The following is a 15029-nucleotide window of genomic DNA, read 5'->3' on the forward strand; positions in this document are numbered from 1 at the left end:
AGGACTGAGGAGCTCATTAATGCATGTGCATTAGGGTTAGTGGATAAACACGAGAGAATGAGAGAGTGTAACACTGGAAACGTGGTTGGTGGTGTTGGACCCGTTTGGGCTGCTGTGACAGCGCTGTGGGCTGGCGGAGTCCTCCCAGTACGGAGGCTGGGGGTCCGAGATGAGAGTGCCAGCCTGCTTGGGCTTTGGGGGGCTCCCCTCCTCCTGCCTGACAGAGGGCTGCCTTTGGTCAGACCTTCACGTGGCTGAGAGACAAAGCCGGCCTCTTCGTCCCCTGGGTCTCCTTCGTCCCCTTATGTGTACTGCCCAAAGGCCCCATCTCCAAGGGCCACCACATTGGGGATTTCAGGATGCCCAGAACATACACATTTTGGGAGGACACAAGCGTTATCGACAGCACTCTGACGGTGTGGTTAAGCTTTCATAAAATTTTGGTAGCAGCCGTTTACGTATCTGACGAGCAGAGGTTGAAGAGAATCCCTGCTCTGATAGTGGTGGACGTGTCGGTCCACGGTGCTGCTAGGAAGCGCTGGGTGTAGAATTCTGAGAACCGCCAAGCCCCGTGGTACAGTAATGCTAGAGGAATTAGCTCAGATGTGTTTAATGATGTTTGTGCAAAGGTGGTTCTAGTTTAGTTTGTTTTTTAAGGATTTATTTCTTTTAGAGAATGAGAGCCGGGGGGGGAGGGGCTGGGGGGCGGTGAGAGAGAGTCCTAAGCAGATTCGCCCCCACCCCACCCTGAGTGCGGAGCCCAGTGTGGGCCTGGATCCCATGACCCCGAGGTCACGCCCTGAGCTGAAACCGGGAGGCAGACGTTTGACTGACTGAGCCACCTGGTGCCCCTGTGCAGACGTGTTTCGGTGGGATTATTGTCATGATCCGCTGGAGCAAGCTAAGGGTGTAGTAGCGCCAGAACGACGAAGAGCCAGTGGCACATATGTCCACAATTACTAAAAATGCACGTGAAACTTAAAAAAAATACGTGTTTGTGTGCAGTAAGCAGAATAAGAAATTCTGTGGGTCCTAGGATTTAGTGATGTAAAACTGTTGACACAGGAGGTAGACGCGTGCAGGGGAGCGTGGCTTCTCGGGAGCGGCAGACGTCGCCACTTGCCCGTGCAAGCTGCAGTGGCTTTGGAGGGTGACTTTAGCGCCAGAGGCCAGACTGCTGGAGCCAGAAGCAGGGCGTCAGACTTGAGAGCCGCTGTGGAAGAAGTCCCAGATACTGGAGATACGGAGTTGGCCGTTTTCCGTGACCAATCCAGCCCCCACTGTTGTCTGTCTTCCAGCGGGAAAAGAGCGGTTGTCTGCGTCCTCGATCAGCGCACGATCGGGAGAGCCCTTGCTTGGGCTGGCGGAGCTCGGGGGTGCCGGCCCGCGAGTCGTGTCTGTGCCCTTCGGGACAGTGGGCGGGCCTGGGGGAGGCCCCCTCGCTGCCTGCACGGGCTCTTCATTGACAGAGGAACTTGGTAATGCTGGCCTTGGCCTTGTTGTGTTGGCTTTAGGGAGCCTGGTGAGGCACTCGGCCTTGAGGTTTTCAGGGCTGTTAGGGAGAGCGTGTAGAAAAGCACTCGGGCCTTCGGCATCATTGAGGTCCCCGTGCTATTGTGTTTGCAAACAGGTGTACCCGTGAGGGTTGCCTGGGAGAGCTGCAGTCCGGGTGACAGGAAATGTCTTTGCGACTTGCCTGAGCGTGGTGGGTTTTAGCGGTGGGAGTACATGAGCCGCACGTGCAGGACGTGAAGCCCCCTTTCCAGCAGAGCCGAGAGGAGCCCCCAGAGGGGGAGAGCTCCGGAGATGGGTCTTCTAGGGGCTGAGGCGTTTCCTCAGTCATCGTTAGAGAGGGAGGTGTCTTAAGTATGTCCATCTGGGGAGACAGGGCTGCAGGGCCTTACGCGGTCCGTGGCGCTGGCTCACTTTTCCGGTTCTCTCGAACGCTTTTATCGCGGGCATCGTGCCGGTTTCTTCACGTACAGGAGCAGCGGGTAGGGAACGACTTGCGTGCCGGGGCTCGTCAAAAGGCAGGGTAGCTTTTGCCTCTGGAACGTTGCAGTCACGACAGGTAGCAGTGACTGGTTCTATTGAATGTGCAGCATTGGGGCGCATGTTTCGTAAGACGCTCGAGCAACTTCCTGGACCTTCACTGTATTCCAGAGAAGCCGCCTCTCTCTTTCCTCCTGGCTCCTTGCCTTGCCTGGGGCCTCTGCATCCTGGGCCCAGGGGAGACGGAGACGGAGACCGCCAGCCCAGCATCCTGTGCTCCCACTGGCCGGCACTGACCCTGAGCTCTAGTTTTGCTGCTTTTCCTTTTCCCGTCGCTTCCTAAGATCAACCTGTACCTTCGTGGCTTTTCAGCCCTTAACCTCATGATGCGGGAGTATTAGGGCGAGCGGCCGCGGGGGGCAGTGTCCGGGTTTGGGTGGGAAGGCTGCAGGGGTGGTTTGTAAGATCTCTTCTACTTCAGGTCAGGGAGCTGACACTCTGGAGTGTCACAACCCTGTAAACTCCCTCTCCCCCATGGCCTTTTCCAGACAGACACACAGACAGGTGCAGCCCCAGGCGGGGTGTGGCAGAGCCACAAGAGCGCCCAGCCCCGCGTGCTGAGGCTGGCTCCTCTGGTGACCTGTGTCGTAGGCGACCCAGAGCTTTGGCTGGAGCTGGTGCACAGTAAACCTTTCGCATTTGGAAGAAATCTTTCCTAAGACCTTACGAATCCCCAAGTTTGGAAATAGAGTAACGTGATGTCTTTCAAAAGGCAGATAACGATAAACTTTTACCCCGCCCCTCCCGAGTGTTTTGAGAGTTGGTTGCGGAGAGTCGGCAGACAGGAGCAAGCCCACTCAGTCCGTCATTTGCAGTGAGCGGGTGGGGGCCGGGGGGGGGGGGGGATGCTGTCCTTAGGGCGGAGGGTGTGGAGCCGGGGAAGGGGGATGTGGGATGGCTGCCCGCCCCCCACTGCAGCCCGGCCTGGCGGCTCCTTCCTCTCCTTTCCCCAGGGGCTCATGTCCTGTCTTACAATCTGGTTTTTGAAAATGTGAGTACAGTTTAATAGACTGGGTTGGGAGGAAATGGGTAGCGGTGGTTTTTTTTCCTTGCGTGGCAGGGCCCGATGAGGTGGGGGGGTCCCTGCTGTCTGATTTGTTACCATCTCAGGGACATGCCTAAGAAGAAACCAGGGTTATGTTGCTATAAATTGGTTTTAGTTTATGATCTTTCATGTTGATCGAATCTCTAAGAAAACGTTACGCTTGTTAGGTAGGTTAGTTACTTATTTTTAAAGGACCAGTGACCTGAAACCTGAAACCCACCAGAATTTGCTGTGCGAGTTGCAGCTCATTTGTAAGATGGGTGACACCAAGTGCTCCTTGAATGGTGGTGACCGAGTGAGGTTCTGTGTCTGCAAGGTAATGAAGTCAGTGCTCCTTTGTTTCGCCCTGCCGGCATTGCTGACAGTTCAGGGATTGTCTGTGTGGCTTGCCTGATGGCCTCCTCCTGTGTGGCCCCATTGTCTGACTGGCCCAGGCTCTCCACGCCTCATGCCTGAGGGCGAGCTGGACTGGCGGAGCCCCGCCGTCCGTCAGACTGCAGAGCGGGACTGCTCTTGCCGTGGAACCTGCCCGTGCTGTCCGGGGCCGGCCTGCGGGTGCTGGAGCTCTGGAGCCCGGCTGCGGAGTCACATGGGGTCCTGTAGCAGCCAGAGCGTGCAGAAGTCCAGAAGGGGGAGACAGGTGCCCACGAGCTGGGGGGAGGGGCGGCGGCGCGGGCGGGGCGAGGGTGGCTGGGACAGCCGCGGGTGCCTCTGGGTGTTGGGGTGGGAGGGTTGCAGGACGTGTCTTCAGCACTTACTTGGGGAGCGTGTCTGTGACCGCTCGGTGCCTCCAGCCGCGTTCTGGTGGAGGCTCTTTGGCGCTGTTTCTGGTGCGCTCTTAGGGAGGCGTTTACGTCTGCACGCTGTGCTCTGCTGCTCTGACGGAGGAAGGGCCTCCCTACCGGACTCCACTCATCCTCGGGATGTCGTCTTGTGCTTCCTTTCTCTCGTTTTGTGGCTGGCGCGTGGCTGCCAGCGCTCTGAAGGCAGCGCTGCCGACGGTCCGCAGCACTTGTAGCTGGTGCGCGAAGGCACAGTTTGGTTTCTGTTGGAGCGTCGAAGACTTTCCATCTTCTGCATCGGTGGCAGATCCAATTTTTTTTTCAGTTCAGGACCAGTCTCCTTGGCTTCACGTTACTTTTAAAGGATAATGTCGCTTAAATAATTTTCTGACGCAGGGGCTGGTGTCACATTGTGTTCTCTGTCCACCGTTCCTTTGACATTTTTGTCCGGTGACCGTTTCTTCGAAGGGAGACATTGTGATCCTGGGACCAGCACCCAGATTTTCCCACAGAGGAATGAGCTCTCTGAGTGGCCCCTCCGCCCTCCGGCTTGCTCCCCCACTCTCGCATGAATAGACCCATTCAGGGGAGAAACCAGAGCCCAATGTCCCAGTGAAAGCAACTGATTCTCTCCATCTTAGCTAGCAAGTAAGTTATTTAATCAGATTTGCACTTAGGAAGGACCGTGCTCTCCCCAGAGGACACACAAAACTGAGTGGACGAAGAACCCATGTTGAATGCATGTTACTGATGTGGAAATCTGAACTTAGACGAATGATTACTTTTTTTTAATGTTTAGCATATATATTTTAATTACCAAGTCGGGGAGAAGACTGCATTTGTGTTTATTCTGTACAACTTTGTGCATGATTGAGGATGGTTGGTTCTGGAAGAGAAGTAGCACTTTGTAGTGCGTTTTGTGGATGCTCAGAAAACATGCGGGATGTGATTTTCTCATTGAAGAAGGCGCTGGGCCTCTGACAGAGCAGGAAGGAAAAGGGGGTTGAGGAAGGGGTTTTTGCGTTCCTTACGTACATCAGGTCCCCTGGGAGCTCGGGTTCCTGTACTCAGCCTGGCGGGCAGAGAGGGCAGAGAGGGGGCATCAGGCATGGGCTGTGTCCAGGCCACGTGCAGACACCACCCACGGGCTCTGCTCCTCACTAGTGGTTTGACTTGAAGCATCCTTCCAGAGGACAAGGCCGAGCAGAGAGGGTTAGAGGGAGAGCTTCCCTGAGGACGAGAGCTGCCGCTGGCCGTGGCATCCGGGCTCCGCCTGCTCACCCGCCTGCCTTGGTGCCACCCCTCCCTACTCTGGGAGGGGCCTCCGCTCTTGGCCATTGCTAATGGAAAGGGGTTTTTCACTTCAGCTGTTTTGCACTTAAAAAAAAAAAAAAAGATTTTCTTTACCCATTTGAGAGAGACAGAGATCACAAGCAGAGAGGGAGAAGCAGATTCCCCACGGATAAGAGAGTCCGATGGGGAACTGGATCCCAGGACCTTGAGATCATGACGTGAGCCTAAGGCAGAGGCTTCACCAACTGAGGCCCCCAGGCACCCCATGTTTTGCACTTTTTATCTAACATAGGTACCAGGACACATTTTAAGGTTGGTTTATCATTCTTTGTTCAAAGTAGTGGCTACTTAAGGGCTTTATACTGGTGGACTTTTAGTTCTCAATAAAGCTGTGTAGCATGATTTGAGACCATCATTCTCTGATGAAATTGATATACATTTGCTAGGCTCAGTCTAAAGAGCGAACTTGATTTTGTCCGTTGAAATACACTTTGCATATGTTAAAATGCATGGATTTTAAAGGTATAGTTCAGTTAATTTTGGCAAGTGTATTTATTTGCAGTGACTGCTCAAATTACGGTGTAGAATATATCGATCACCCTAGAAACGTAGGCCCTTTCCCCATTGTCAGTCCTTCCCCACTTCTGCTTTCTGCCCTCAGCAGGTTAGTTCTGCCCGTTCTTGGACTTGACCGTGAGCGGGACAGGCCTGACATTCTTGTGTGAACGGCTGGCTGCCTCTGCAGGGCTCTGTGTTGGAGACCGGTCTGTGTGTTTGTGCTTCTGTGATTTGAGCACCCCTGATGATGGAATTTATCACAGGCTCGTTCTGCGTGTCCTCGTCCCACATGTGCCTGGCAGTGAGAGGAAGTCAGTTGTGCAGCTGCGGGAAGACTCTGTGGCGCGGGTTTTCGTAGTTAATGGTCACGGGGAGGGACAATAAATGCATCGGTATTCTGTCGAAGCAACGTGTGAGTTTGGACAGTGATGAACTAAATCTTACCGGCCAGTAATGGTATTGTTCGTTTGTCGTAGGTGCTACAGAACATTTTGGAAACAGAAAATGAATATTCTAAAGAGCTTCAGACTGTGCTTTCAGCCTATCTACGGCCTCTGCAGACCAGTGAGAAGTAAGTTGGATGGTCAGTTGTACTAACCAACGTAGTCGACACCGAGGCTCACCTTCTCGGAGAACAGAGGACGAAATGCTGGTATAAACCGGTGAACCGGCTTGTTTGAGATGCAGGGATTTTTAGTCGGTGGGGCCTCAGTTGGGCATTGGGAAGGGAGAGGAGAGTGAAAGTGTACCACTTTTACTGTTATTTTCTTGGTTTTAGGTTAAGTTCAGCAAACACTTCGCATTTAATGGGAAATCTAGAAGAAATATGTTCTTTCCAGCAAATGCTTGTTCAGTCTTTAGAAGAATGCACCAAGTAAGTAAGATGCTAAAAATTTACAAAATGCAGGTTATTACAGCTGGTGTTTAAAGATTCAGGTTTAACGTAATTTTAGAATTTGCATTTCTAATGATGGAAACTGTTACTTTGGCTCTTTTTGGTGTATCAGCTTTTCTAGTATGAGTTGTTTTTGACTGTCTGGAGTTTGTCGTAGGGCTGTCCGCTGACTGTGGAGAAAGGAGCGACGGGCCCGCAGCAGGAGTTTTTGCGGCGTTGGGTGGGCGGGGCCGTGGGGAAGGAGGAGCCGCGCAGGCGCAGGGGCGGCTCCTGCTCCGTTGCGGCCCGCGGAGGCGGAGGCGGAGGCGGAGGCGGAGGCGGGGGCGGGGGCGGGGGCGGGGGCGGGGGCGGGGGCGGCACGCCGTCTGAACGTGCTGTGGCGGTCGCGTGCTCGGTTTTGCTTGGCCGCGATGTTTTTTGTGGGAAGCGGGGAGGCCTGTTCTGAGTGGCCGTCTGACTGGCTGTTTTCCCGCGTGGCTTTTGTTCTTGGCCGACAGCGGGCACGGGGACCGGTGCGGACTAAGAGCCAGTGGGTGTCCCCCAGCTCGCGGCTAAGTGCACACGAACGCACTTTCTAGGCTCTGGGTCTCCAGGGGATGCTCGGTGTTGATCACCTGTGACTTGAGAGAGGAGGGCGTCCTTCTTACTTTTCAGTTCCGTCTGTGGCGGCAGGATCAGCAAACTTCTCCTCCCGGAATCTGGCTGGTGTCTGGTTCCTCCTTCCTGCAGCGTTTCGTCTTTCTCCCTCCTAAGTGGTGAGGGTGTTCTGCCCCCGTGTCCCAGGCCGACCGCCGGCCACGCTCAAAGGAGGTTCCAGGTTTCCTCCAGGCGCTTGCTCCTGGACGGTGTGGCAGGAAAGCTGAAGGACACGGCAAGTGCCGGCTTCCAAACACAAACTCACATCACGCTTCCTTTGGTAGCATTTTTGGTTTGTATAAAGTGACATTAATGACTGGCATGAAAAGAGTAGTTTGAGAATAGGTTTGCCTTCCTTTTGATGTGCGGAGGTCATTTGCCGGCAGTGCGGGGCCTTTGTGAGAGGCCAGCCTCTGTGGGCTTGCCCTTGCTCTTCCCGCTGGCCGTGGGTAAGGTGGACTGAATACCTTGGTATTTGCGTAGAGTGTTTGCGGCACCTCTTTTGGGCCTCCCTCTGTACTGCAGGTGTGTGCATCTGAACCCTAACATTCAGGGAGGTCACAGAGCGGCCGAGAGTCCAATGTCTTGTCAGCCTTCGGGCCTTGCATCCTCCGGGACTTCTGTGTGACCAGGTGGTGTTTTGGTCACGTTCCTCGAGGGCATGGTGCGCTGGTGTTAGCCGTTGGATTTTCCGTGGTGGGACGGAGGGTTTGAGATGAGCTTTCCTCATCAAACAGGCTTTGATCGTGAATATTCTGAGAGTTTGCGGAGATTGGTGCAGAACTCAGGTGCATGGTCCTAGAATTCTACCCCCCCAACCCCCCCCCCCACGTCCCAGCAGCTCGGGTTGAACCAAACTGTGTCATTTGCTCTTGGGGCTTAGCTGCCCTACGTGGCATAGCCTTGGCCCCCGTTGGCCCAGAGCATAGAGAATTGCATCCTTTCCCTCTCCAAGTGCCAGGCATCTCCAGAATCTTCCCCTCTGGCCCCTGCTGCCTTCAGACAGTTGGTTCTATCTTTTGTCCAGAGTTTGTGTACCTGTAGGGGTCCGTTTGATAGGAATAAGGTGGCTGTGACCTGAAGGGGGGCCTCCGCCATGCTGGAAGGCAGCTGCGGGCGTGGCCTCCCAGTCAGCACCACTCGTCGTCGTGCTGTTCTGCTTCCACAGTTGCTGCCAGTCATCTCCCTTTCTGTTTTGCTCTTGTGAGTTTTTGCCTGTTTGAGGCTCAGCAGCTGTCGTAGCCTGGATTTGAGACGGGGGGAGGGCGTCTGGGGTGGGCTCGGTCTCCAGCTTTCCCCTAAACGGAAGGAGGGCTGTGGTGTTTTTGTGGTGTGTGTGTGTGTGTGTGCGTGCCTGTCCCCGTGCTACCTCAGTAGCACACCTTGCCGGCCAAGGCATTCTCTGATTCCCCTTTTATACAAAACTGACGGGTTTGTGACCTCTCATCCTCCCCTGCCCAAAGCCTTGATTTGGGGGTCTGGAGCGGTGCGTAGGTGGCCACGGCAGCTGGGTGCAGGCGGAAAGACGGGTCAGTTTGCCACTCGGTAGCAGAGGAGCTTTCCAGGTATGGGCTTCTGTCTGCTTGGTGGCTGGTGTGAGCCCACGTCCTGCGATTTTGTATATTTTGTTCTCGTAGCGGTGGTACACAAGGAGGTCTTCCTCACTCTGGTTTTCTGTATTTGTTACTTGGCAATTTCCCTTCTGTCCGTGAAGTTTGGGATGTCTCCCTTGTGTCGCACGTCTGCAGGCTACCGGAAGCTCAGCAGCGGGTCGGAGGGTGCTTTTTAAATCTGATGCCGCAAATGAAAACCTTGTACCTTGCGTATTGTGCCAACCACCCATCTGCAGTGAACGTCCTCACGGAGCACAGGTACGTGCCCTTAGACCCCCTCCCCCGAGGGCAAAGGCCCCCGGGGTGCCCTTTGCATCCGCTCCTTTTGGCCACGTGTTACGTGGCACTGTGCGGATACCCACTTGTTCGTTCAACAGTCACGGTGTTTTTAGTTTCCTCTTGAGCTGAGGGCCCGGGAAGCGCTGGTAAGGGGTCTCTGAGGTGCTGAGTAGCGTTTTGGAGCAGAAAAAGGGTGTTTTTTGAAGTCTCCCTTTAGCGTGGAGCCCTTGGGGCAGTGGGTTGGAGGAGCCGTTAGGATTCCGGAATGCAGCTGTGAGCTAACCCCAGGCTGCCGCCTCCTGTTTCTGTGAGCTCCCGGGACGGCAAGCACGGGGTTTGGAATTAGATTTGCCCTAAGAGAATGTGGTCCTGTTAAAACCAGGGCTGGGTGTTACAGGTAAAAGTTAAGTCGGAGATAATTAGCTTCAGCGTTTCAACCTGAAACGGAGCTAAAAGAAGTGAAACAGAGCGCGCATCTGCTCGTTGGCTCGGTGAGACCCCGCGAGGCCGAAGGAGGCGGAGAAGGAGGCGGCAGAGCGGCTGGTGGGGCCGGGGCTGCTGGGGGGAGTGCGGGCGCCCGGCTTCCGCTTCTGAGAGAGGCACCGAGTTTTCCTGCTGTGCTAGAGAGATCTTCACGGTTACTCTTGAAAAGAGCCATTTAAAAATTTTTTAAACTGTGAATGAAAAATCGTTTCAGTAGCATTAAGGATAAGTTAGAGTTAAATATTTAAATATTTCAACTTAAAAACACTTGCTGACGAGTATGCCTGGGCTATTTGTAAATGGAGCTGGGCCTCGGGTAGCGTCCCCGCCAGCGCGGTGGCCGGCGGGGCTGCGGAGCCAGGGCCTCGGGCTCACCCTGACCTGGTTGGAGCCCCAGCTGTGCACTCCGCTGCTGAGCCTTGCGCAAGGCCTCTTGCCTCTCCGGGCTGCTGTCCCTTCTCTGGAAGTGCCGGCTGGTGGGGTTACTGTAAAGCATGAAGCAAAAGGTGCGGGAGAGCGGGGCTGAGTGGGCAGGTGCTCCGGCGTCCGTGCTACTTGCGGTCCTCTCTGTGCCCGTCCCCCCGAAGAGCCTGTGCTCCCACTGTGGCTCCGTGTGCTGAAACGTAAGGAAAGCTCCTCCAGTCCTGAAATGAGGCAGCGGCCTGTGGCGGGTGACAGAAGGAAAGGGAGGGCAGCATATATGGTGTCCAAAGAAATGGAACCCAAAGAACCCAGCCCCTGCTCCCCTAAGCTCTTCCTCCTTGCCTCTGGGAGGGCGGCCGTGTTCCCACATGCCTTCCATTTTGTGCTCTGCCTTGGCCTCTGGGGCATTAGAATTTCCACAAAAGTTGAATGCAAGGATTACATTTGCATTTCTGAGAATTCGCAGGAATTACTGGCATGGCAATAGGGGAGACAAGCAGGAAGCAAATAGGATGACTGTCCTTGAACGCTTTCGTTCTTCCTTTTTGGGGGGTGGGGTTTGCTCCTCTAGGGTCTGGCTGGAAGTCTGGAGAGGGTGGGGTTGGGCTCTTTTGGGGCCTGATTCTAATGAGGTGTTTTTCCCCATGGAATTGACATCTGTCGTGAAGGTGGCATTTAAAGGGATTCAGATTGTTTACGAAGGTGCAGACTCCGAAGGGAAATGCTTGGGAGTACGCGATGTTTATCCCTTCTTTTCGGCTATTACTTCAGTGACTGTTTGTGTCCTAGCTGAAACCTAGGTGCAGCATTTCCCCAAAATAACAGGGAAGGAATACAGACCAGTTTGAGTGGGGAACCTGTGCCGCCTCCACGTGGCGTGTCTGCGGGACGGGAGGGTCCTGGTTGTGCTCTGGCCGGGGCAGCCGGGAGAGTGGCCGCTGCTGGGGCTGGCGGCATGCGCTGCCTCTGTGCCCTCCTGAGGTCTCTGGGCGGCGAGAGGCCCCATCCTGCCCCCCGGTCAGACCCTGCTTCCCAAGCGTAAGTGGGTGAATCGAGACAGGGTTGCGTTGGGCTGGGACCTTCTCTTCGTTTGACCACGCTTTATTCTGGCCTCTTAACCTGTCACCTCTTCCCTGCTTCCCTGCACTTGTTGGGGTTTTTAAAGCTGCCCCGCTTACGGGTTGATTAACCTGTTTTTATGCTTGAATATGCTTTTTAAGGACTGATTCAAGTGTACGGATTAGAAGTTGTAAAGGCTTTATTTGCGATTGTGTGATTGCTCATGCGGTCGAAATTCTGGGTGTGAATCTTGGGAACGCATAGACAGGGCTGTGGGTCGTGTAGAATCAGCTGGGAGGTTCCTTTTGCATTTTCATGACAGGAGACCTAGGTTTGTGGCTGCCTATTTTGAACAAGTGATGTGTTTCATCACTGAGCCTGTGAAGTGAGGGTTTTTCCCAGCACCGTGACTGTTGCTTTCTGCTTGGCCCACACGGTGGTGTTCTCTAGGACCGTCCTGTTGTTGGCTCCTCCAGTGTCAGCTCAGTAACTGCCGCGGAGGCCTGCCGCGCACGCTTGCCGGCATCAGGAGGAAGCAGGCTGAAAGCCATTGTTCTGTCAAAATAGCCGTGACCAGCTGTTTTGTCTTGCACTAAATTTAAAAACTAAAATGAGAAGTGATCTATAAAAACTTAACTGTGTACATGTTCTGGCGTTCTGGGATCTTGGATGTTAAAAGAAGTTAAGTCTTTTGTTTGCAGAAATGTCATTTTAAATTTTTAGTTCAAGGGTGTTTCTGGAGGAGGCGAGAAGTAGAACTTGTGTAGTTCTGTTACTTTTTTTCTGCCATAACGACAGTTAGGAAATTTCATGTGCAGAAATATAAAAAAAAAAAAAAGACCATTCCGAATGGACTTCCTGTGATTTTCTTGGGATAGGAAAGCTTCCTCGTGGATTGTGTTTGAAGGAGTTGTGGAATGTACTTTCAGTCCCGCAGCGTTCCGCTTTTGTGGGACTGTGCTTGACTGGTTCACACACTGCGAGAGATGCTGCTAACATACCCATTTCTTTGTCGTCAGTCCGTCCTTCCACTCCGCTGCTTTAGGGATGGATGCGGTAGTTGGCAGAGACGGGCATTTGAGGATGAAGGTGTGAGGGGCAGGCACCGCGTGTGTGAGACACAAAGGAGGACAGCACGGTCACAGGGGCCACACCAGGCGCTTGAGTCTGGCGTAAGCTCTGGGGCTCTCCTCGGGGTCAGCCACCCCACTAGCAGGGAGGATGGGGGCCTCCATCCTCATGGGGTGCCCTGTTCTGTGAACGTGCATAAGAGGACAGCTGTGTGGCAGGCTCGCTCATGTGCCTGGGGATTATGTACAGAAGTGTCTCAGGTGCCCAGCAGAGTGCTTGTCCGAAAGTGGGTCATCCCTCTCCTGCCTTCCCTCCCGATGCGTTCTCCGGGCTGCCGTCCTCTCTTCCATCCGAGCTGAGAGAAGGCAGTGACCGGGAGAAAGCCCGCCTGGGCTCCACAGTTACCCGCCCGTCCCAGTGGGCAGAGGCCGATGTGGAAGGAGGGAGGAAGCAAAATGGCGATAAAGTGTCTGACTCTGCGGCAGGTGCTCCAAGGTGCTGCTCCTGGCCCGTAGGTCCCCACAGCCTCGGGCAGACACCGGACCCACGCACAACAAGGTGGCGGTGACACCCCGCTGTGCCCGGCTTCAGTAACTGCGGTCGGGGGCTGTCGGGAGGAAACCAGTGTCCGAGAGCGCGTTACAGACACACGCAGGCTGCCCCGGTCTTACACCCACGCGCTTCTAGAGGAAGCTTGGTGGCTTCTTTGATGACTTAAGTCTGTCACCGTGAAGGGCTGCCTTGCAGGTGAAAAACCCTGAAGCCTTATTCTTACAGAAATGAGAAAACGTCACGTGTGGTGAGTTTCTAGAGCTAGGATTGTGTGAAACCTTCCCCTTTTCAAGGAGTTGCTTTGGCCTTGCTAACACCGCCAGAATGTGAATATAGAAATTAATTCGGAAGGTTGACTTCAAGAAGCGGAGGTGTCGGTACAGGAGGGGAGCTAGGCAGGCGGCCCCGGCCCCTCACCTCGTTAGTCCCGTGCCGCTGACACAGCCTGGGTACGCGCCCTGGCTTCGGGGAGTGCCGCTGGCCCAACCGGGCCACCTCGTTTTCATAAGCCCGGCTTCAGGTAGAGAGCGCCGAGGAGGTCTTGTGTGCTTAAGAAGTGTCAGACCAGTTTCACGGTGACCGATTCCTTTGCTTTCAACCTGGAATGTGCAGCCTTTTATGTCTAAGTGGGTTTAGCTACGTGAACAGCTTTCCCTGTGGATGTTCAGGGTCCGTCGCGGCTGGGTTAGAGGCGGCTTGTGCCAACCCCGATTTTTGTCCTCTTGTTTCCACGGGGAGTCCTGTTAGTCGAACTGGAGGAAGCGGCCGTGCTCAGTACTTTTGAACTAGCCGCCTCGAAGTGTGTCCGTTTTCACCAGGAGCCCTAGCGTGGCTGATGCTCCTGAGAAGCTCGGGCAGTGGCAGGTGTCGTTGAGTTGGGGGTGAGGGGTCAGAGGAGGTGAGGCAGTGGCTGGGGGTCCCCGAGGTCAGACCAGGTCACCTGCACTGACGACCGATGTGCTCAGGTGTTCTTCAGGGTTTCCATGTTTTTTGGCTTCACTTGGTGTTCCTCCCAGTAGGGGACATGGGGGCTCAGAGGTCAGGGTGGTGACCTGAGCTGGTATGTCCTCCCCCCAGCCTGTCTGTCCCTCACGTCTCCGTGCCTGGAATGATGCAAGGACAACAGTGGGGAGCATAGGGGTGCGGTTGGGGCGCAGGGGCAGAGCCCCGGTCCCCAGGTTGAGTCCTGATGGGTCTGTCACCGACCCAGATTGATGCGCACGGCTGCACTCACTGGCTTGCTCGGGTCGTCCCAGACGCTGTGCTGTGGGACTGAGACTCGGGGTGGAGCTGGTGTGGTGGTCGTGGAGTCAGATGAGAAACAGGGTGAGGATGACAGGACTGCGGAAAATACGCAGGTGTGGCTTCCAGCGTCTTTAATTTCTGACGGCGCGCTCAGGGTCCGCGTCGGCGGACGCGGGTGACGGTCTTCCTCGACCGAGAGGCTCTGAGATGTGACGGTGGGGCGGTGCTGTTGACGCCGTGAAGCCTCAGTCGTGCTGTCTCAGCCGCGTTCCTCACAGAGCGCTCCCGGGGCTGTTGGGCCGGGGGTGCCTTGCTGTAGGTCACGGTAGCGGGAAGCAGCCTTAACCTTGTGCGTGTGTGTGTGTTTTAAGCCACCTCGAGGTGCCCGGAGAGTCGCCGTCTGTTCTAGCTTGGAGGGCACTTGCTGCGAATGGGCCACTCCTTTGGGAACTAGGCTCCCGCACCTCCCCGAGCGGGCGCGCCCCCGAGATGGGCCAGCGCGGCCCGCACCTGTTGGGCTCTCTGTGTCCAGTGTTCCAGGGACCCCGTTCCGTGTCACGACCCGGGGCTGCTGGCGGGGAGGGCGGCCCCCGCTTCGGCGCACGCGCTCACTGCTGTCTGCTCTCTCCCCGCGGCACGGCGGCCAGTGAGCAGCTGGGCGAGTTCATGGAGAGCAGAGGCGCCAGCAGCCCGGGGATCCTGGTGCTCACCACCGGCCTCAGCAGACCCTTCATGCGCCTGGACAAGTACCCCACGCTGCTCAAGGAGCTGGAGAGACACATGGAGGTACGGCGCGCCTGCCGCTCGGAAGCCGAGCCCATCGGGGACACTCTCCGTCCACTTCAGAGGCCGCAGCCGGCCAGAGTGCTTTGTGGGGTTTTGACCTAATGGATTTTCAAAAACGATTTTGTAAAATACTAAGTTTTCTCCTTTCCCCAGCTCCATATAAAACATGTCCTTCCTGTCCTCTGTCACCCATGGCTGCTGATAGAAAAACCTCCCCAAACTAGAGAACGCACATCTCTGTTCCGCGAGGCATTGAG

At 55.2% G+C, this 15029-nt stretch overlaps 1 protein-coding gene across 5 annotated transcripts in view; it reads left to right on the forward strand.

Moving 5' to 3' along the window:
- Nucleotides 1-15029, forward strand: part of LOC111146897 (Rho guanine nucleotide exchange factor 7) — a 122435-nt gene that overhangs the window by 78536 nt on the left and 28870 nt on the right. For 4 of the 5 annotated variants that reach the window (XM_022502626.1, XM_022502627.1, XM_022502630.1 and 1 more), the window contains 4 exons: nucleotides 6207-6301; nucleotides 6509-6604; nucleotides 9010-9132; nucleotides 14634-14772. In XM_022502626.1, coding sequence (XP_022358334.1) covers nucleotides 6207-6301; nucleotides 6509-6604; nucleotides 9010-9132; nucleotides 14634-14772 — 453 coding nt within the window. Of the gene's footprint in view, nucleotides 1-3686; nucleotides 3738-6206; nucleotides 6302-6508; nucleotides 6605-9009; nucleotides 9133-14633; nucleotides 14773-15029 lie in introns of those variants that run through there. The other variant, XM_022502631.1, reaches the window with a different exon arrangement.

The sequence above is a fragment of the Enhydra lutris genome, unplaced genomic scaffold, assembly GCF_002288905.1.
Source record: "Enhydra lutris kenyoni isolate GAN:26980312 unplaced genomic scaffold, ASM228890v2 scaffoldscaffold15, whole genome shotgun sequence".
Classification (NCBI taxonomy): Eukaryota; Metazoa; Chordata; class Mammalia; order Carnivora; family Mustelidae; genus Enhydra; species Enhydra lutris.